General features: G+C 42.5%; 1 protein-coding gene across 1 annotated transcript in view; it reads left to right on the plus strand.

Moving 5' to 3' along the window:
* Positions 1 to 21399, plus strand: part of RPRD1B (regulation of nuclear pre-mRNA domain containing 1B) — a 52428-nt gene extending 31029 nt beyond the window's left edge. The window contains exon 7 of the mRNA XM_046678355.1: positions 18775 to 21399. Coding sequence (XP_046534311.1) covers positions 18775 to 18924 — 150 coding nt within the window. The 3' untranslated portion in view covers positions 18925 to 21399. The remainder of the gene's footprint in view (positions 1 to 18774) is intronic.
* The last annotated feature ends 986 nt before the right edge of the window (positions 21400 to 22385 follow it).

Here is a 22385-nt window from a genome sequence, read left to right on the forward strand (position 1 = left end):
TAGATACAACATAAGATGTTGAGAGATGGCTTTAGTTATTTATCCATTTATTTATCTTTATTTATTTGCTAAAAATGTGAACAGTCTGCTCTCCAGGATCTAAGGTTTTTCTCTCATATCCCATAATAGGCTGGTCTTATTCCGTTATATCCTTATGGTGATGGTAAAACTTCCTAAGTATATGCCACTTGACAGTTGCGTTATTACTATGAATTCTTACAAATCCTCCAAAAGTGTCTTATTCACGAGGGCAGTACGTAAAGTATACCTTTTTTTTTTTTTAACACTACCATTTCTTGTTTTAAAACTGCCACATCAGAATGGTAATGAAATCTGCTTTTACTTTTTAGTCCTTTTGTTGCCTTGAGTGTATGAATACATAGAATTCTTATAACTCTGGAAATGTCATTACTTGCTTGAGAGTCTGTTTTCTTCCCAGAGTTCTTGTTTGTTAATACAAAGGTTTTTTTCTTTTTTTTTTTTTTTTTAAGTTTTCCTTTACATAACACTTGAGAATTTTATGTTAGATTTCTCAGTGTCTTCTGAACTTTGGGATAGGGATTGGTATGATTAAGAGCCCAGGATGATTTAGACTCTGGGATATAGGAGAGGGAAGTTATAGCTCACAGAAAGAGATTGAGTTTCTGTCCTCAAGGAAGTCATACTCTGGCATAAACAGCATAGGTGAACAGAAAACCAAACTGAGGGATTGTGTATAATGCAGATGAAGGAGACAGTTGGCAGTTCGGATTGTGGTTTAAGGTTAAGTCCAAACTTCCCAACAGGCAATAAAGCCTTTTTGTAAAAGGAAGTAGCAATTGAAGAAGAGAAATATATTTATAAATGGGGAACAGACAGATGTGTGAAGAAAGACAAAGGACAGAAGGCGTGGGAGGGAGGTCCAGAGCCCAGCAGTGGGAATTCAGTTCTCCACTCTTTATGGAGCTGCTTTTTCATTCATGACGTCAACAGAGCCCACGCCAGTCAGGAGATGTATGTACCCTGCTCCCTCTAGGAGCCTACAGTCTGCTTGGGGAGAAACTGTAGCAAACAAGGAGTTAAAATAGGATGTGAGAAATGTTATAAGTAGGGGGAATTACTAACTCATGTCTAAGTTGAAATAGACCAAGAAATAATTAAAAATGTTAATATAACATTATAAGTTTGTTGAAAACATAAGGGGATTGTCAAATGCATAGGCAGTTTCTGAACACCACAGTGCCTTCAGTGGGTCTTCCAGAGTTCGATAGACTGTGTGCTCTTTGACTGCTCTTACAGTGCCAGGACCATACTTGTTCCTCACTAGATATTTGTTCTGCGAGTGGAATTCATCACTTGATGTAATCTTTTCCTATGAAGAATTTTTTTTAGGTTGCGTGAAAAGTGGTTGACGAATCTGATTTAATTATTGGTTGTAAAGAAAAGTGACTATTTGATAGAAATTCCTGTGGGTTTGCTCCTTTGTGCTCCTTTTCTTTTTTTCCTTTAAGTAGAATCATGATTCATTTTGAAATGATTTTTTTTCCTTTTACTTCTGGGTGTTATGGTTGACATTGGCCTACCACCTTTCCCTCAAACTCCAGGGAGGGTTAGAGGGAGAGCTGCTTAAAATCTGTTTGTAATGCTTTTATCATGAACTTGAGAAAACCCAGAAATGCAAAAGAAGGCATGTTGAAGAAACAGATAGCAGCCTAGCGGTTAAGGAACGTGGAGAACATAGAAGGTTAATACAGAAAGGTGAAGGGGAAAGTACCAGAACAACCTCTGAACTTCAGTTCTTAGGGCAAAGGGAAGGTTTGTTTCTGGTTGACAGAGGTGCCTGTTACCCTGGCGACTGCTGGAAGCTTAAGAGCTGTAATCAGCATGGGTTAGACAGAGTTCCTGTCTCATCAGTTTGGATAAAGCATGATGTGGGTGGGTGCTGTCTGAGTGATTGAGTGATCAGGGCAGGTGAAAGAGAGAGAGAGGGGGGAATCTATTTGTACAAGCATTGAAGGAAAAAATTAAAAAGGGGCAAGTACTCACAATTTTACCACCTTAACATATCAGTTATTTTCATTCATATTATGTTTTTTGTCTGTCAGCAATCTAAAACTGAAAGGAGACAGTCCTGTGTGGTACACATGCCACATGGTACACACACAGATTATATGCTAACCAGGGAATAGCTCTGGGGAAATGTGTTCCTATCTGCAGGTATCTTTTTAATTGAGGTGGAATTTATAGAACTAAAAGTAGCCGTTTTAAAGTTCTACACATTTCAGTGGTGTTTAGTACATTCACAGTATTGTGCACCCACCACATACATCAGACTCTGAAACATTTCATTTAAAGAAAACTACATACCCATTAACCAGTCACTCCTGATGCCCCCCTCCTCCCTGCCCCTGGCAAGCACCAGTCTGCTTTTTGTCTCTGTGGATTTGCCTATGCTGGATATTTCATATAATTGTGTCTGGCTTCTTTCACTTAAGTGTAATGTTTTTGAGGTTCATCCACGTTGTAGCATGTATCAGTACTTCAGTCCTTTTTTTTTTTTTTTTTGAGGAAGATTAGCCCTGAGCTAACTAATGCCAGTCCTCCTCTTTTTGCTGAGGAAGCCTGGCCCTGAGCTAACATCTGTGCCCATCTTCCTCTACTTTATATGTGGGATGCCTACCATGGCATGGCATGCCAAGCAGTGCCATGTCCACACCCGGGATCCGAACTGGCAAACCCTGGGCCGCCGAGAAGCGGAACGTGTGAACTTAACTGCTGCACCACTGGGCCAGCCCCTTCATTCCTTTTTATGGCTGAATTGTCCATGGCATGGATATGCAACAATTTGTCTATTCATTCATCTGTTGATGGACACCTGGGTGGTTTCTACCTTTTGGCCATTATGAATAATGCTGCTGTAAACACCTGTGTACAAGTTTTTGTGTGGACATATGTTTTTATTTCTCTTGGTTATGTGTACGCCTAGGAATGGAATTCCTGGGTCATGTGGTACTTCTATGTTTAACTTTTTGAAGAATCACCAAACTCTTTCCCACAGTGGGTACACCATTTTACATTCCTACCAGCAATGTATGAGGCTTCCAGTTTCTCCACATCCTCGCCAACACTCATTACTGCCTGACTGTTTTAAATTCTAGCCATCCTAGTGGATGTGAAGTGGTATCTCATTGTGATTTTGATTTGCATTTCCCTCATGATTAATCATTGAGCATCTTTGCATGTGCTCATTGGCCATTTGCGTTATCTTTTATGAGAAATGTCTACTCAAATTCTTTGCCCATTTTTGAATTGGGTTTTTTTTTGTTGTTGAATTATGAGTTCTTTATCTATTCTAGATACTAGACTTTTATCAGATAACATGATTTGCAAGTATTTTCTCCAATTCTGTGTCTTTTCACTTTCTTAATAATGCTCTTTGAAGCATATAAATTTTTAGTTTTGATGAGTTCCAAGGTCTGTTTTTTCTTTTGTTGCTTGTGTTTAGATGTCACATTTAAGAATCCATTCCCAAATTTCAGGTTGTAAAGATTTGCTCCTGTATTCTTCTAGGGTTATAGTTTTAGCTTTTATATTTAGATCATTAGTACATTTTGAGTTAATTTTTATATATGGTATGAGATGGGGGACCAACTTTATTCTTTGCCTGTAGATATCCAGTTGTCCCAGCACCATTTGTTGAAGAGACTGTTCTTGTCTCCCACTGAATGCTTGGTACTTTTTTCAAAAATCAATTGGCCAGAGATGTATGGATTTGTTTCTGGACTCCCCGTTCTATTCCATTGATCTATATGTCTATCCTATGCTGGTGTCATGCTATTTTGATCACTGTAGCTTCATATTAAGTTTTAAGATTGGAAAATGTGAGTCCTCAAACTTCGTTCTTTTTCAACATTGTTTTGGCTATCTGAGGCCTCTTGCAATTCCATGTGAATTTGAGGATCAGCTCTTCTATTTCTACGAAAAAGGTCACTGGAATTATAATAGGAATTGCATTAAATCTGTAGATTGCTTTGGGGACTATTGCTATCTTAACCATCTTAAGTCTTCCAGTCCATGAACATGGGATTTCTTTCCATTTATTTAGATCTTCTTTTTTTTTTTTTTGATTTTTTATGTATTTATTTATTTTTATTTTTAATTTTTTTAATTTTAATATTTTTTTGAGGAAGATTAGCCCTGAGCTAACTACTGCCAATCCTCCCCTTTTTGCCAAGGAAGACTGGCCCTGAGCTAACATCTGTGCCCATCTTCCTCTGCTTTATATGTGGGGTGCCTACCACAGCATGGCTTTTGCCAAGCAGTGCCATGTCCGCACCCGGAATCCAAACCAGTGAACCCTAGGCCGCCAAGAAGCGGAACGTGCGAACTTAACCGCTGCGCCACCGGGCTGGCCCCTATTTAGATCGTCTTTAATTCCTGTTGCAGAATATAAAAAAGCGTGCTAAAGTACCACTTACTGATGCACTTGACATTACAAAGGCCCTGTTTAGGTGCCATAGGTATCAGGGAATCACAGTAGAGGGCAGTAGTACATGCTGTCTTTCGATAGGCAATGTATACCCCCACCTCTAGAAGGTATAAGCAAGTAGTGCCTATGTGTGTGCACTCAACAAAGTCCCCGGGGCACTGTCATGACAGCTGCCTTCTCTCTTCAAAGTGAAGTGGCACGGAGACACCTAGATGTCTAGATAAAATCATTAACAGGATTATTGAGCTGGACAGAACCTTAGAGATTGTGTAGTCTGACTTCCAAATTGGTGAAGAAACTCAGACCCAGAGAATGGAGTTAGCTGCAGACCAGGAATAGAATCCAAGGCAGACATTTGGTAACTTTCCATCAGGTATGTGTTTTGTTTGTTGTTGTTTTATTTCTTTTAAATTTGATTCCATAAGATCAACTGCAGGAAGACATCCTACACAGAACAGTAGCCAAAGTTGAATCATTTCGGCAATCCCCAAGAATCTTGTTTTAGAGAAAAGACATCTTGTGTGTGGGGATTAAAATAGTTGGCTGAAGCTTTCCAGAATGGCCTCCAAGAAAACCTTCTAAATTTTGAGAGAGCCCACTCTGCCACCAAGGTTCTAAGTACCCTCCTCGCTGTAACTATGCATGCTCTTGCTCGGGAGGGTGGGGTGGGGTGTGTGCATGGAGAAATTGGCTCGTTGAACTTAGGGCCGCTGCTGTTTCTCCCCAGTTTGGCACCCCCTCCCTGGCTGTAATGAATACTCAGGAGTAGTGCCTTCTACTAAAGACAACACAGCTGGGAAGGGGGAGATGGCCCAGAATCCAGCATTGCCTTGTGACTCTGTAATTTGGTTATAACACCTTGAGAAATTCTTTGGCTATAGTTGAGGGGTACTAAACCAAACTGATGGCTGTCTGTTGTTTTTGGCAGTGTTCTCCACCTCCCTGCAGGCTGCAGATGGTTAGAAGCATTCATTTCAGTAGGTGGAGATAGCTTTTTTGTCAACTTTGGAGTAAGTCCTCCCCTTTCCCCATAATGATCAAAGCCATTATAGTAAGGGCAGATGGGAGCAGGTGATCTAATCCTCATTTTAGATGAGAAAACAAAGCTCAGGGTTTATATGAGCAGGTCAGGGTCACAGATGATGCCACTGAGTACCAGAAGCGTGACCTTCTGACGCTGGTGATGCTCTGCTGTGCTCCCCTGGGAACTGAGAGGCCCTGCCTAGGGTTGCCTCTCACGGCCTTGCCTAACCTGGCCCCACCTGCCCACCAGTCCTCTACACTCACTGCCCTTCCTTAGCATGTAATTCTTTCTTCCCCTGGCTGGCAGTGCTGTCAGCACCATGGGCTATTAGAACAGTTGTTGAGAAGGTCAGTCTGCTTACACTGGTCAAGTGGTCCTGGGGGGCCTGTACTCATCCTTCCCCACATAGCAGGCCGTGCTTGTTCACTGCTTTTTCATTCCTGCTTTGATATGGGAGCCTTTGTTCCCCCATGTTTCCCTCCAGTAGGTGGGGACTTTGCTTGACTTGTGTGGTTCTGTGAGTAATTTGGAGTTCAGAGACCGTATGTTGGGTTGAACTTCATTGAATTTTATAGATAGACAGACAGGTAGAAGACATATGCATCTCCAAGTTAAGGATTAATCTTTGCTTTCTGAAGGACTAAATATTGAATAGTTTAGTTAGACAAATAGGGCTTTCTTCTGGGCTTTAGTTAGCTGTTTACATTTGAAACAGCTGCAGGAAAAGAGCAGCTACTTCTTATTTTAACATTGTCTTAAGAATATAACTTTGAGAGCAGGATTCAGATTACAGAAACTTAAGCTCTAGCGTCTAAGTGTCTGTTTGCCCCAATGCGTACATGTTATTTTGAGCAAAGATCTATTTTGATCTGTATGAACCTTCCTACTACTGTTAAGGTGGGCCTTCTCCTCTCACTTCAAGTTGTGATTTTTGAAGAAAGTAAAATTGGATTGTGGTATACTTTGCAATCTTGGAAGTTACATCTCTGACTTTGTTTCTCTCTATATAGAAATTGTGGGACTTGAAATAAGATCAGAAAGAGTCTTTTTCTGTGGTTAGGGCAAAAATGTTCTTGGTTATACTCAGGAGTCAAAATGAAACCCTTGCAGGGGGCCGGCCCCGTGGCTGAGTGGTTAAAGTTCCATGTGTTCTGCTTCAGGGGCCCGGGTTCGCAGGTTCAGATCACTGGTGAGGACCTGCTCCATTCATTAGCCATGCTGTGGAGGCATCCCACATACAAAGCAGAGGAAAATTGGCACAGGTATTAGCTCAGCGCTAATCTTCCTCAAGCCAAGGAAAAAAAAAAAAATGAGGAGGATTGGCAATGGATATTAGCTCAGGGTGTGAATCTTCCTTACCAAAAAAAACCTTTGCAAACCAAGTCCATGAGCTCCCAAAGGTGTGTCATGCTTTAGGTGAAGAAGTGATGGTGCCAGCCGGTTCTCATTATGATTTTGCAAGCCTCCTTATTCTCTTCTTTATTCATATCCTTTAAGCATCTTTAGGAAAAAGTATGGACAGCTCTCTTGCTTTAATCCAGTCATTAAGTACTTTGAGAATTTTAAGCAGAATAACTTTGCAAATTTTAACTCAACAAAAATTTACTGGTAGCCTTCTGAGCATTCTTGGGGTCTGGATAGTGATTATGAGTGGACACATCCCACTTCTTCCTGATGTCTCATATGATTATTTGGTGCTTTTTTGAATCTTTTTATTTTCCCACAGTGTTTATTCTGTGGGGCATAGACTTACTAGGAGTTATTCCTATAAAGGTATCATATACCTCACTTGTGATTCACTGATGAGGATCTGCAATGCCCATTCCAGGCTCTTTCTGATTTTCTCTGTTGAGGCAGTGGTCCTTGCAGCCTTGTGTTTTTTCGTTTATAAAATAACAGTTTTTCCCTCACCTGGGGTAAACAGGTTTCAACACTTGTCTAACCTGAAGTTGTTAGTGTCTGTCTTTGCATATCACCAGGGCCTTTAGGGCCAGTTTATTTTCCTTTCTCCGCAAGTCTCTAATAGACTGCTTGAAGGTGTCCTTCTCAGTAGGTAGCATGCTTTGCCTCTCAAATATTTTTTTTTTAAAAAGTCATAAACACATGAACACACCTCCCACACCACTACCACTGTCCCTGTCTAACTACCACCATATCCTGTTTTCCTTTCCTGCCTCTGCTTCTTAACCTGTTGTAGCTTGGCATGCATATCTACATTCCACGGAGGAGTGCCCCACCAGTGGTCATATCTCAAAAGCCAGAAGATCCTCTCAGTTTCTGTCTCTCATCTCCCTTTTTCTTTTTGGCCCTCTCTGTAGCATTTAATACTATTTGTTACCCTTTGTGTGTTTTCCTTCTCTTGTTTCTGTATACCACCCTTTGATGGTTTTAGTCTATTTTTTTGTCCTTTAAGCTTTTCTTCATTCCTGTGCTGTAAAGGTTGGTATTCCTTTAGGCTTCTTCTCATTCTGGACCTTTTCCTTGAGTGACATCCTTAAAGTGGCTTCAGCTGCCCCTGCATGCTGATGGTTAAGTCTTTAGCCCAGACCCTTTGTTGAACTTCAGACCCATGTATCTTATTTCCACAGACACTTCAAGCTTCATATGGACAAAACAGACGGTCTTCTTCCTTCTCACCTTTCCTTTCCTTCTCTTTCCCTGCTTTGGAGAATGACATTACCCTTCATCAGAACCAAACACTAGACCTCATTTCGTGTTTCTCTCCTTTTCTCTTTTCTTGTAGGGAAAGATTTGCCCTGAGCTAACATCTATTGCCAATCTTCCTCTCCCTCCCCTGCCCCCTGCCCCCAAAGCCCCAGGACATACTTGTATATTCTAGTTGTAAGTGTTTCTAGTTTTTGTGAGCCGCCACCACAGCATGGTTACTGACAAACGGGTGGTGTGGTTCTGCAACTGGGAACTGAACCCGGGCCTCTGAAGCAGTGAGAGCACTGAACTGTAACCACTAGGCCATCAGTGCTGGCTCTCTCCCATTTTTTCCACCTCCCACATCGGTCAGGTCAGCCTCCCCTTGTCCCAGTCTCTCCCTCAGCTCCTCTGCTGTGCCTCTGCCAGATGACCTTCCCTCACCTGTCTTCCACATTGGAGTAGTCGCCAAGCCATTGTGATTTTTATCTCCTCAATTTTTCTTGAATCTGTCCTCCTTCTCTTTGTCTCTGTCTCTACTTCTACCGCCTTAGTTCATACTCTCATCATCTCTCACCTGGTCCCCTGCAATAGCCTCATTGCTGATCCATCTGCATTTGTTCTTCTGTCCTGTAATCCATTCTTCACGTGGCAGCCCTTTGATGTTTCAAAATGCAGCTCTGAGCATGTCATTCCCCTGCTTAAACATTTAAATGGCTTCTCATTGCTCCTACTATATAGGCCCAAATCCTTGCATGTACGACCCCCCCCCCCCCCCACCCCCGGCCATAACTTGGCCCCTGCTGATCTCATCAGCCATATCTTTTACAGGTCCCGTTGCCTTTTGTCTGTGCTGGCCTTCTGTTATCTCTGGCTTTACATGTGCTGTTCCCTCTGCCTAGAACCCTTTCCTCCCTTTACTTCCCACCAGTTATACTTAGCTAGGTGGTTCCCATTCGTTTATATCCCAAGTCAAACAGTATTTCCCTGAGACCTGCTACCCAGAAAGCCAGGTCTCTCCACTCCTCCTCCCATGTATACTGTCATAACTTCCTATCTTTTTCCTTCAGAGCATCACATAGTTTGTCATTCTGTTCATGTATTATTTGGTTATTTGGTTATTTCCCTGACCAGACCATAAAATCATGTCTATGTTGTCCCTCTTTCATTCCCGACCCCATCCTGATGGTTGGCACAGCATCCTGATTTCAGGTGGCAGGTACCGCTGCAGCTCGCTCCATCTCCAGGCTAGGTCAGGGCATATCTTTGATGGGGACTCCTTCGAGATGGAAGATGTTCCCGTGAGATCAAGGCTTTACTCTTTAGACAAATTCCTTCCTCTCTCTTGGCCTTCAGGTTGATGGAGTTAGACTATGGTGTCACCTAGGTACAAAATTCTGTGACTTTCCCCCCCCAGTCAAGGGCCCTTTCATTTTCTCAAGCCAGCTTCTGATAAATGTGCTAAATTTTCAGGACATGCTCATTGGTTTGTGGAAGGAAGGATTTTGTATCCCATTAGTAATTCTCTTTTTCTTCAATTCTACATGTCTTTTCTTAACATATAAATCAGGAAGATTAACTATTGCTCATAAACTAATAGAAGGTGAGAAGTGTGATTGTCCTTTTTCCCCCTTAGATCTGCTAATTCGCTTTGAACAGTGGAGCGAGTGCCTGGTCTCATTCAAATCTTGTAACTGCCCCATGGCATAGGCATTATTTCCCTTCTTCTCTTATATGTGAGGACACTGAGCCCAGCGAGGTGAAGTCGTGTGTCACACTGCAGGATTTGAACTTGGATTTTCTGACTCTTTTTTTTCTCTTCTACCACGGTGACTTCCCTGTGCTGGGAGGGAGGGTGATATGCTGTCAGTCTTTTGGAGGAGCCAGGAAATGTTATTTCCTTCCCTTTTTGTTTGCTAATGGAAAGGATTTGAAGTCTTTTTATTGATGGTAGAGAGGGCTGTATCCAAATGCAGTGCAGTATCCTACAGGCTGCCAGGCCCCAGGCAGACCCTCTAGCACTTAAAATTATAATAAACATTGCTTAAAATTATTTTGTGTGAAAACTCTTCTTTTCCTTTCTGCCCTTTGCTTCTCAGCTGCCCTCCTGAAATGCTTGACTCCACCAGGATTTGGCTCAAAAAGAGAAACAATGGAAAGGTCTGCAGCTTTGATGTTTGTCTGCACAGCAACAATAACCTGGTTTTCTCTTAAAATGGTTGTTAAGGAAGCCAGTTTGTGGGGGCTTTGTTATTTGTATAAAGCTTACATTTTTGACGGTTAACTTAAAAAAAAAAGAACTAATTAGAAATAGTAAATAGTTCTTGTACTTTAGTATTTTGATTTTACCTGGTTTTATATGATGAGGGACCCATTGCATAAATGTAAGCATTTTTGAAGGACCCAGGTCTATTTTTAAATAAGTATCTTTTTAAAGCATTTTATGGAGATCTGTTAAATTGTAAATTTTTAGCTTTATAATTACATTAGGGTTTGAAAATTTGCCCAGTCCTAAAATTGGTTTTATTTTTGTTAGTTTCATTTTTATTAGTTTAGTTACGTGTAGACACTAACTTTTTGTGTGTGTATGAGCAAGGTTGGCCCTGAGCTACCATCTGTTGCCAATCTTCCTCTTTTTGCTTGGGGGAGATTGTCGTTGAGCTAAAATTCATGCCAGTTTTCCACTGGTTTTTGTCAGTGGGATGCCGCCACAGCATGGCTTGATGAGCGGTGCCAGGTCAGTGCCCGGGATCTGAAGCCGTGAACCCCGGGCTCCTGAAGCGGAGCGCATGGACTTAAGCACTATGCCACTGGGCTGATCCTTAGACACTAACTTCTTATTCTTCTTCCCTTCTGCAGATCTCTGTCAGAAGGGGGTTTTTGTTGTGGCAATAGAAGCTCACTTAAACCTTTTGTGTAGAGGGTGCTCTGGGGAGAAAGAAGGACCCTGAAAATACTCTGTGGTATGATTTGAAGCTTAAGAAGCCCATTACCATTTGACTCCTCCAGTGGATGCTTGGATTGCCCTGAGAACATTCCTCAAATTAGAGCCATTTTTGTTGTTTTCCCTTCTGGGAATTACTTTGTGTGTACCTTTATTACTGGTTTTGGCAATGGAGCTGAGAGGCGCTGAGCACTGGGATTGGAGCCACAACTTCCTCTTTTCTTTGTATCTTCCCCAGCATCTTACTCAGCACCTCCAGCCCTGCTGCGACACCCCAGAATGTCTCGTTTTGAAATGTTGCAGCTTCTACTAAGTCATATAGAAGCCTGGAGCTGGCTGGGAGAGAGGTACAGGTCACCGATGGATTTTTGTTCCCAGAAACATTAAAAGCAACATTCTTATTTTCAGTCCAAATATTTATATATTTTGTTTTCCTTAAAAAGTAAATGGGAGAGAGAGAGAAATTGTTAATTAATTCCTCGTGGTTTAAGTAGAGGCTGTGATTTCTCAGTGTCGATCCTGTGGGCCTTGCTGGTGAGAGGTAAGCCTGCTGGCGCGATGAGGGGGTGGAGTGTTAATGTTAGGGTGAGGGTCAGCTTCCCTTTTCTGCCCAGCTCTCAACCTCCATGTGATGAAGCAGCTCTTTGACTTAAATTCAGCGTGGCAGCTCACCTTTAAAACAGAGCCCTTCGTAAACTGCGCCCTGCGTAATAACCCTTTATGACTCTTAATTGGGAGTAGCCAAGCAGTGGGTGATTTTTATATACCATATGTCCTACAGCACAACAGGACAGGATAAAGGAAAACATGAGTCTTGATACTGGAACTCTTGTCTCATCAAGTTAAGCCCTTGCCTGTGGTGTTATTTCTAACATAATTTTTCTTGTGTAAATACTTCCTGGCAAGAAAAAATAGGTTTAACAATGTTTACATTTTGATCAGCATTTCTTACATGCATTGCTAGAGGAAGAGCTTATAATTTTGTTTGTTTTGAAGATGAAATTCCTGTAGAAAGGTCATTGCAGTGTCAGCCCCTGCCATTTCTAACCCTCTTATCCCAGAGCTTATCTGCAGCTTGTCAGGTCTGGCTTACAGCTCTAACCAAAAAAGGCAAAGAATGTGCAAGCCTTGCTCCCTTCAGCCAGTTGTCTTGGTGCTCCGTGATGGTCCGTGTTCACGCTGTCAGCTGTATCCACAGGCAGCAGGGGGATGTTGGACACATTTTCTCCTGCGAGTTTGGAGAATCCATGAGGTGAGGTTGCAAAGCTTACTAGGAGCGTAAATCCTAGGCATTATCTAGGAACTGCACATTCGGCCTTACCATCTACATTTTAAACACTTCCTGGCAGTCACATAAACGCAGGCGGCTTTATCCCAGGTGCCCGCTTCTCCTCCATCTCCTCTCCTCAGGGATCCTGAAACAGGGTAGCAGCGGCAAGTCTGATTAGGTGTTTCATGGCTCTCCATGGCCCCTCTGGGATGAGGTGGGATTTGCTGCAGTTGGTGCGTATAGCCAAATGGAGGATTCAACTCCACCCCTCACCTCTGCCACCGCCCCGGTGTAAATTTTGCGGAGCAGGAGAGGAAAACTTGGGTGTTTGCCTCATCTTCTCTTGCTTAAGATTGGTAGTGGAGGAAAGGCAAGTGTCTGAAGACAAGACATGCAAAGAGAGCCATGTGAGCTGTGGTTGGGATGAATCAGCCGGTGGGGGGGAAGGTTGGTGAGCAGGAGCACCTCAGCAGTGTCATCCTGCCCGTGTGAATTGTGCAGGGCCTGATCTCTCGAATCCCTGTACCAGACAGCATGGCGTGTCAGATTAAAGGCTCAGGCCTCTATTGCAAGGGTAAAGTATTTTCAACAAGGAGCATGTGACCACCTTGCCATACCATTTCTCTACCTGAGTGGTACTTGGTATATTAAAGAGCACACTTAAATAAAAGAATTTGAATGGGTCTCATCACATTTAAGGTGGTCTTAGTAGTATCATGAAAAGAAGCCTGGATTTCTTCTGAGAGCAAGAGTGGCTGAGAACACGATTTGAAACCTTGTAGCAACAGAGCTTGTGGAAAACACTTTTGCCAGAAGGTAGGCTGGTAGGTTGAGAAAAAAGATTTTTGGATTTGCCTGAGGCCTGTCTCCTTCACTTGTCCAGAACCAAAGAGAATAACTGGAAAGACGGCTGCTGAGGGAGGCATGGCCTGACTAGGGAGCATAAGAAGGCGAGAACTGGGACGCAGCTGAAGCCTGGAGTTGTGTTTGGGGATAGTGTTGTTTGGATTCACTCTTAATTATTTTGGTCGATGGCAACATTTATAGATGACTTCATTTGGAAAAGCTGAATCTATTTTTTCCAAAAAAGGAAAGGTGGGAGATCAGATTCAGTTACTGGATCTATTTAGCGGACTGTAAAGTTATTGTAACTTCACTTTGACCTAATCAGAGCTTGCCCTGAATTCTGACCTGCTATTCTCTCCTCAAGGTATTAAGCTAGGTCATTCAACTCTCCCCATTAAGCAGGCACATGTGTTAACAGTTTTAAAAACAATCTTTACCTATATTTGAGTATTCAGGGTACATACCTAGTCACCCTTGCTGATGTATTTAAACCTCTTGGCTCATAGGTCGTTTTTTTAAAAGCTATTTTTTAGAGCAGTTTTAGGTACACAGCAAAATTGAGAGGAACATACAGAGATTTCCATTGTACCCTCTGCCCCCACACATGCATGGTCTTTCCCCATTATCAACATCCACCACCAGAGTGGTACATTTGTTACCATTGATGAGCTTACACTAACACATCATAATCACTCAAAGTCCATAGTTTATATTAGGGTTCACTCTTGGTGTTGTATATTCTGTGGGTTTGAACATATATAATGACAAGTATCCATCATTATGGTATTTTCACTACCCTGAAAATCCTCTGCGCTCCACCTGTTCATCCCCCCTGCCAACCCCTGTTTCTATAGTTTTACCTTTTCCAAAATGTAGTATAGTTGGACTCATACAGTTGGCTTCTGTCACTTAGTAATGTGCATTTAAGGCTCCTCCATGTCTTTTCATGGCTTGATAGCTCATTTTTTTTTAGAGCTGAATAATACTCTGTTATTTGAATGTACCACAGTTTATCCATTCATCTACTGAAGGACGTCTTGGTTACTTCCAAGTTTTGGCAGTTATGCATAAAGCTGCTATAAACATGTATATGCAGGTTTTTGTGTGGACTTAAGTTTTCTACTCATTTGAGTAAATATCAGTAAGCATGATTGCTGGATGGTATATAGTAAGAGTATATTTAGTTTTATAAGAAACTGCCAAACTATCTTTCAAAGTGGCTGTACTATTTTGCACTCCCACCAGCAGTGGATGAGAGATCCTATTGCTCCACATCCTCCTCAGCATTTGGTGTGGTCAGTATTTTGGATTTTGGCCATTCAAATAGGTGTGTGGTGGTATCTAACTGTTTTACTTCGCATCTCCCTGATGACACTTGCTGTCTTTTGCAAACATTTTCTCTCAATCTGTGGCTTGTCTTTTCATTCTCTTGACAGTGACTTTCATAGAGCAGAAATTTTTAATTTGAGTGACATCCAGCTTATCAGTTCTTTCATGGATCATGCCTTTGGCGTTGTATCTAAAACGTCATGAACAGGGGCCAGCCTCGTGGCCAAGTGGTTAAGTTTGCGCACTCCGCTTTGGCAGTCCAGGGTTTCGCCAGTTCGGATCCTGGGCGCGGACATGGCGCCGCTCATCAAGCCATGCTGAGGCGGCATCCCACATGCCACAACTAGATGGACCCACAACTAGAAGGTTGCACAACTAAAAATATACAACTATGTACGGGGGGCTTTGGAGAGAAAAGGGGGAAAAAAATCTTAAATAAATAAATAAATAAAAAGTCACCACCAAACCATACATCCTCTAGATTTTCTCCTATATTATCTTCTAGGAATTTTATAGTTTTCCATTTTACTTTAGGTCTGTGATTCATTTTGAGTTGATTTTTGTAGAGTGTAAGGTCTTTATCTAGATTTTTTTTTTTTGCATGTGGATGTCCCGTTGTTCCTGTACCATTTGTTGAAAATACTATCTTTTCTCCATTGTAATTTTGAGTTAATTTTTGTAGAGGGTGTAAGGTCTTTATGTAGTTTGGTATTTTTTTTAGGAAGACTAGCCCTGATCTAACATCCGCTGCCAATCCTCCTCTTTTTGCTGTGGAAGATTGGTCCTGAGCTAACATCTGTGCCCATCTTCCTCTATTTTTTTCTGTGTGGGATGCCTGCTACAGCATGGCTTGATAAGTGGTATGGTCCACGCCTGGGATCTGAACCAACCCTGGGCTGCAGAAGCGGAGCTGCAAACTTAACCGCCGTGCCACCAGGCCAGACCCCCTAGATTTGTTTTTTTGCATGTGAATGTCCTGTTGTTCCCATACTATTTGTTGAAAATACTGTCTTTTCTCCATTGTATTGCCTTTGCTCTTTTGTCAAAGATCAATTGACTGTGTTTATGTGGGTCTATTTCCGGGCTCTGTCATTGCATTGATCTCTTTTTCTCTTCTTTTGCCAATACCACACCATCTTGATTACTGTAGCTTTGCAGTAAGCCTTGGAGTCAAGTAGTGTCTGACTTTGTTCTCCGTCAGTATTATGTTGACTATTCTGAGTCTTTTGCCTCTTCATGTGAACTTTAGAATCACTTTGTCTATATCCACAAAATGACTTGCTGCAATTTTGACTGAGATTGCGTTGGATCTGTAGGTCAAGTTGGGAAGAACTGACATCTTAACAATATTGAGTCTTCCTGTACATGAACATGGAACATCCAAATGTTTATTTAGCTCTTTGTTTGTTCATCAGAGCTTTGTGGTTTTCCTCATATAGAACTTGTATATGTTTTCTTAGATTTATGTCTAAGTATTTCATTGTTTTGGTGCTAATGTAAATGGTTATTTGTTTTAATTTCCACTTCCACTTGTTCATTGCTGGTATATAAGAAAGCAGTTGACTTCTGTATATTGCCCTGTGTCTTGCAGCCCGTATGTTGTTAATCTTTTTCAGTGACAGTCTCACTCTTGTCCTTTCTATGGTGATGCCCTCCTCCTATGCTCATGCACCTGCTCTGAAAATAGAAATCCTCTGGAAAGGGTCACACAGTGGTGTGAGGAGGTGTGGGCAGGATCCATCAGCTTTCAGAGTGGCCTTGAAGAGAGCACTTTGATGTGGAACATATTTCCTTTGATTAAAGTGAAGTTTCTTTGGTGATGTTTAGAATGCTAAGCTACTACTAACCCCGCCCCCAAACAAGAACAAAATGAGATCTTTTTTTTTTTTTTCCAAGATTTCCTGGGAGAGAGTTCTTAGAACTCAAGGCGGTGTCTAATCAGATCATCCACCTTCCTTTTTAACCTCGGATGGGCTTGCTGAGTTAGTCTGAGGGTCACCCAAGGGTGAGGAGCCTTAGATTCTGACCCCAGCTTGCCTCACGAGAGCCTCGGTGACTTTCAGTCTGTTCTGAGTGATTCCTTCATTGAAGTACTCTGTGGTGCCGAGAGCGGTTGGCTCCGATCGAGGTGGCTTTCATCTCTCGGATTTGGGCAGGGAGCAAGGGGTAACTATTTTATCCTTTTTGTACTTGGAATTCAGGAGAAGTTATTAAATGAGTCCATGTCCAGTAATAGAGAATTGGTCTCCTCTATTAATTTCTGATGAAGTCTATAAAACCAAAGAAGAAAAACATTCGTAGAGGGAAAGGCAGGGAACTTTGACATTTTAGATCCTCACATTTGAGATTAGTTTTCAGTTTCAAGAATGAAAGGTAATGATTACTTAATGTGGGGTACTTATACGTAACGTTATGTGTTGTTTACCTCTTGTTAATTCATTGGGCAGCTGTGTTGGACACCTGTTTACAGCGCACTGCTAGGCATGGTGGGTGCTGGGTGAGGCAGATGGGCCTGGCCTCCTGAAGCTTGCTAGTTTGATTAGGAGAGTCATTATTGATCATTTACACAAGTCATGTTTTAGGGGTGAAGTCTACATAGGCAGGAAATGAGATGCGAGGCGAGCTTGCTTCCTTCCTGGCTCTTCATCTGATGGCCTGTCCGAGCAGCCCTCATTTCGGGTGAAAGGCTGGCTGCCTGCAGTAATGCTGGGGTAGAGGCTCCCTGCCTGGATCCCCAAGTCCCTTCTCCCACTCCTTTCTGGGACTTTGTCTTCATAACTTGAACTAAGTGTTTTCATTTAACTTATTTCCTGTCTTATCACTCCTCCCAAGAGTGCTTAAGCTTGTGCCCTCAAACCCTCTGCCTCTCCAGGTGTGTGTAACGTGTCTGGCATGAAGGAATCTCTAGCACTGGAAGAAAAATCTTATGGGTGGTCCATTTCCTTCATTTTCAGATAAGGAAGGTGAGGATGAAGGAAGAGAGGGAACATGTCCACATGCACACAGCAAGTTAGCGTCAGAGCCGGAACTAGACCCAGGGCTTTGAGTCTCAGCCCCGTGTGTTCTGTTGGGGGCTTTAGTCAGCAAGGGCCCAGCCTCAGGAACCTTGTCCTGCAGAAATACCGAGCAGGGTGCCACAGCTAGAGAAAAAAGAACGGCCTCAAGGGGGCCATAAACCCCAAACCTCACATGGCCCAGGGTTGTCATTCCATAGAGATTTACCAAGAGGACCTTTTGCTGGGAGCTGAAGAAAGAAAAAAGTATACCCAGTTCCAGTCATCAGGGGAGTCATATTTTAGAAGAATGTAGAAGGCTAACTCATATGGAGAGAGCACCTAAGAGCAGCCTGGGGCTCAGATGCACACTCAGTGCACAGGAGGACTCCAGAGCTGGTGCAGATGGGGGCCAGTCTCCCGGATAAGGAGGAAAGATTTCCGAGAGAGGTGGGACTCAGCAAGTGGGCAGAGGAATGGAGACAGGCCTTCCCTGGGACCAGGAGAAGAAAGAGATTCCCCCAGGCATGAGGGCAATCGGAAACAAATGGCCCATGCAGGCCATCGCCTGTGTATGGGGGGTTGGGAAGCTGTGAGAAATCCATTTGAGAAGACCTTGAGCTCTGAGCAGTCATGGAGATGGTGTGGTGCCACGCTTTACTTTCTCATGGGAGTGATTGGATGGAAGCTAAGTCTGGCGTGTTTAGAGAGACTACTAGAAGGCCTCCTCAGGGACTTGCTGTAGTTACTCGGTATGGAATGAGGAGGTCCTGGACACACGTAGTGGCAGTGCGGTATTTGGAGCTTCTGTAGTGCTTGTCAGCCAGAATGATAAATCTGGGTTAATCTCTAAGTTTAACGCAGAAAGTATAGCTTTATAGTGATTTTTCTAGCTATGTCTAGGTGGAACCCTCAAAATAATTGTAAAGCCTAAGCATCTGTGTTTTATTTTTATAAAGCATTTTCAAATAGATGAGAACCAATTAAAAGACAATGCAAATACAAAATGTCACTTTTTACTTCCAGATCTCAAGTGCTAAGTGAAATACCATTTAATTCACTATGACCAGTACTGAACTCTGCTTTCCTGTTTTACATAAAGTTTTTTACCTTTTGAGAGTTTGAAAACCCTAGCACTGTAGTTTAGCTGAATGGGGGAGGGGTGATCTGGTGGGGAGAAAGGAGAGCAAGGGGCGAGAGCGTCTGTCTGGGCTCCTTGTGCCTGACTGCATTGTCTTCTCTTTGTCTCCTTAGGAATATAAACAGAAGCTTGCTCGGGTAACCCAGGTCCGCAAGGAACTGAAGTCTCATATTCAGAGCTTGCCCGACCTGTCATTGCTGCCCAACGTCACAGGGGGCTTGGCCCCCCTGCCCTCTGCTGGTGACCTGTTTTCAACTGACTAGGGCAGGTGTCATGCCCCAGATTGCCATCTGTACCAGCAGAAAGAAGAGGGCAACTTGTGGTTGGAAGTAACCTTGTAGCCCCTGGTTCTATCCCTCTTTCCGTCCAGCCCCCAACCTCAAGAAAAAACCACAGACTGATTCTCCTCTCCGGTCTCTCCTGGTGAGCACAATTCGGAACAGTGGCAGGTGGGATCCAGTTAGCTTCATGTTTGGAAAGAATACAAACTTTCCTGCTTCGTGCTCTCATGCCCCTGTTGATTTTCCATTTTTACCTCTCTACCCCGAAAAGATTATGAAAATCATGTGTATTTCTGGAAGCTTTCAGAAGAATCTTGTCCCTCATGTCAGCATTTTGTCATAAAAGCAGCTTCTCTTTTCTGAGCTGGGCTTGTTCAAGTTTAGTCCAGGCGTCCACTGAGGGACTGGCTCTCAGTTGTTGGGTTTCCTGGCTCTCATCCACCCCAAAGGTTGGAGCCCAGCTGTTGAGCAGCTTTGCCATAAAGAGTTTGCCAAATCTCCGATCCTCCCTTACGTTACTTCCAGTGACGTACTGTCAAAGGTTAGGTGCGTTTTTCGTAAGCAGGCTAGAGAATCTAGCAGTGACATTCGAAGCTGTCTGGGACGTAAAGTCACAGTCCAGAGACAGAAACAGGCATCACAGGCACGACTTGAAAGTAAGTTACTTGCTTCAGGTTCCTACAAACAGCCTTCCCAGGCTGCACTTGTCGAGAGTCCCACCCACTGTCGTAGAGCGTGTTCCTAAAAACATGATCTTTTGACCCCAATTGGTTGAGGGCGATTGTTAGAAATGGTGCTGGTGGGCCCCTTTCAGAAGCTCAGGCATCCTGAGAGCCCAGGCTCTGCCTGCGTGTTCCTATGACCCTTTCTTTAGGGGAGTAGGGCACACACTAACATTTAATTCACGGTGTGGGCACATGTCCACAGTATGGTGACTAAACTTGAATATCTCCCTTGCACATATGACGCTCTGTGCACTTGTCTGTCCATCAGTTCACGCCACTGCACGTGTCCTGTGCCCGTAGGAGGAGGAGTACTTTGCCTCAGATGTGGTTGAACAGCTCACCGGGCAGGGGAAGGGGGAAAGATGGGGGTACTTGTTTGGGGTTTTAATTCCATTATCATGCCAGCTGACATTATGACTATATAATGTAGTTAGAGAGGATTTTTACTTTGCTTTTAGTAAAGGTTAGGCCTGTTAACTGTAAATCATTCTAATTTGGCAGGCTTATTTTTGACATTGGAAAGGGCAGAAAACAATTTGCCCCAATAGTGTAATAGGAATTGTAGCCCAGAGGCTGAAATCTAGAAGCTATAAAAAGGAATTCAGTGCAAAGGGCTTCAGAATCTCCATTATTTTGAGTTGCTCTTTTCAGGATTACCAAAAAGCCAATTATTTGTAATTTTACATGTTAAACATGTTAAAACATAACCTATGTTTTAAAAAGTGTAACAAGCTTCCCTTCAGAAGCTCAGGCTGCCTGCCATGAAGTGAGAACACGTAGCAGGTATTCAGTTCAATTCTGTGTAGAACCTGGTAACATTTAAGCTGTTTTTCTGATTCAAATATGGTCTGTGTGTTGTTTGCTTATTGATACTGCCTATTGTCCTGTCATTATTAAACTAATGAGTCTCTGTGTAAGTTTTTCTCCCAGGGCAGTAACTTTACTAAAATTGCAAGATAAATTCCAGTCTTTGCTGTTTCCGCACATATGCCCCTCCCCATATGATGCGCTGCTTTAGTCCTGCCTATGAGCTTGTTTCTGAACAGACCCATCTTGGACATTTCTCTATGCTTTCACCAAGGAAGCAAAATGTTAGTAGCCACAAACGAAAAGGGTGTGGTAGATATTGTAGATACGATCAGCTAGATGAAAATGTTATAACATAATGGATTTCGCCCACTGCTATGTTTTAACTGATTGAGTCTTTGACCAGCAATTGGTGCATAATTCTTACAGCAAGAGCAAGAAATGAAACTGTAGCAATTATGTAAATGAATTTGTTGGCCTCTTAACACCTGTTACTAGTGGACTTCCTGTGAGGAAGTTAGTTTCGGTTGTTTTAAATGAAATGCTTTTGTTTTTTAAATTGGACTTCTCCCCACATCCTCTCTAAGTGTGCTTCCTCCATTTGTTTAATTTAAGTGAACGTTTTTCCCTCTGTATGAAGTGATCTGGTGGGGCGGGATGGGTGGTTTTTGTTTTGTGTTTTTTCTTCTTTACTTAGGGCATCGGTAGGCCTCAAAGGACCTTTCCTTTAGGTCATATTCCTCAGAAGGTCTTCAATCTTCCTTTGTTTTTATTGTTTGTTTTTTTCTTAAAGAATATTTTTAAAGCTTAAATTTGTATATTAATTTAGGACTTTATTTAGAAGTATAGGCTGTCATTGGCGGCAGCAGTATATTCTGAAATGTCTCATAGATATATATTTTTGAATAAAGATGGTGTTGTTGAATGACGTTGTGTGATGTTTTGTTTCCCACCCTGTTACAGAACACCCAGTGCTTTCTTTGTAGGCAATGGGTAATTAATAATCACCAATAGAAATTTTGCTGTCTACACAGAATCTTGTCCTGTAGGAATTTTTGTGACTGTTAGTGGCCCATAAATACTCAGCATTTACATAGTATTTTCTGGTTCTTTCCAGGGGCTTAATTAGCTTTAATTAGGCAATCCACACAGTACCCAGGAGAAGTACCGTACCGCCATAGTTTTATCCTCATTGTACAGAAGTGGGAACTGATGCAGAGAGGTTAAATGACTCTTTCCTCAGTACCACACAGTCTCCGACAGATTAAAACCTGGAAGTTGTTTGATTTCAGCGCTTTTGTTCGCACTGCTAGGCCTCCTGAGAGAGACTTGATTTTGGCAATACAGTGAAAGCCACTCTGAACAGTAAAAAGAAAAATGTGAGATAACTGCAAACCCAAGTGGTATGTCTTTTTAAAACATTTTTGTGGGTTTCCTTTCTTCTTTTCGCTTTTAAATTCGATGAAAGCATATTGACTATTATTGGTTAAAACTCAAAATAATAGAAAGATGGTTTGAAATAGGTTCTTCTGAAGTAATTGATGTGTTTGGAAGGATGGTTTTAACCTTTCTGCTGGGTGAGGGCAGCGTTGGCAGAAGTGGGGTTAGCCACTCATCCCATGATGCAGAGAACGGCAGCAGCCGCGGTCCTCCCCCCACGTGCGCTCAGCTCCAGGTCCAGAACTAGGAAGGCTGAGACTACGCATTTGCTCAAGTTCTGTCGGAAAATAGAAAGGTTGAATGTAAGATGTGAATCTCAGGAGACAAGATCTCCTTCTGTGTCCCCAGGTTTCATGGCCTAGTTAATGTCTTCACTCCTACCTATAAATAGTAAATCCATAATTCCTCTCGTTTAATTAGCACTTCTGGCTACAAAATGTGACTCTGAGGTCCTTAGAGCTGAAGATGGAA

The sequence above is a fragment of the Equus quagga genome, chromosome 12 (genome assembly GCF_021613505.1).
Source record: "Equus quagga isolate Etosha38 chromosome 12, UCLA_HA_Equagga_1.0, whole genome shotgun sequence".
In the NCBI taxonomy this organism is placed as follows: Eukaryota; Metazoa; Chordata; class Mammalia; order Perissodactyla; family Equidae; genus Equus; species Equus quagga.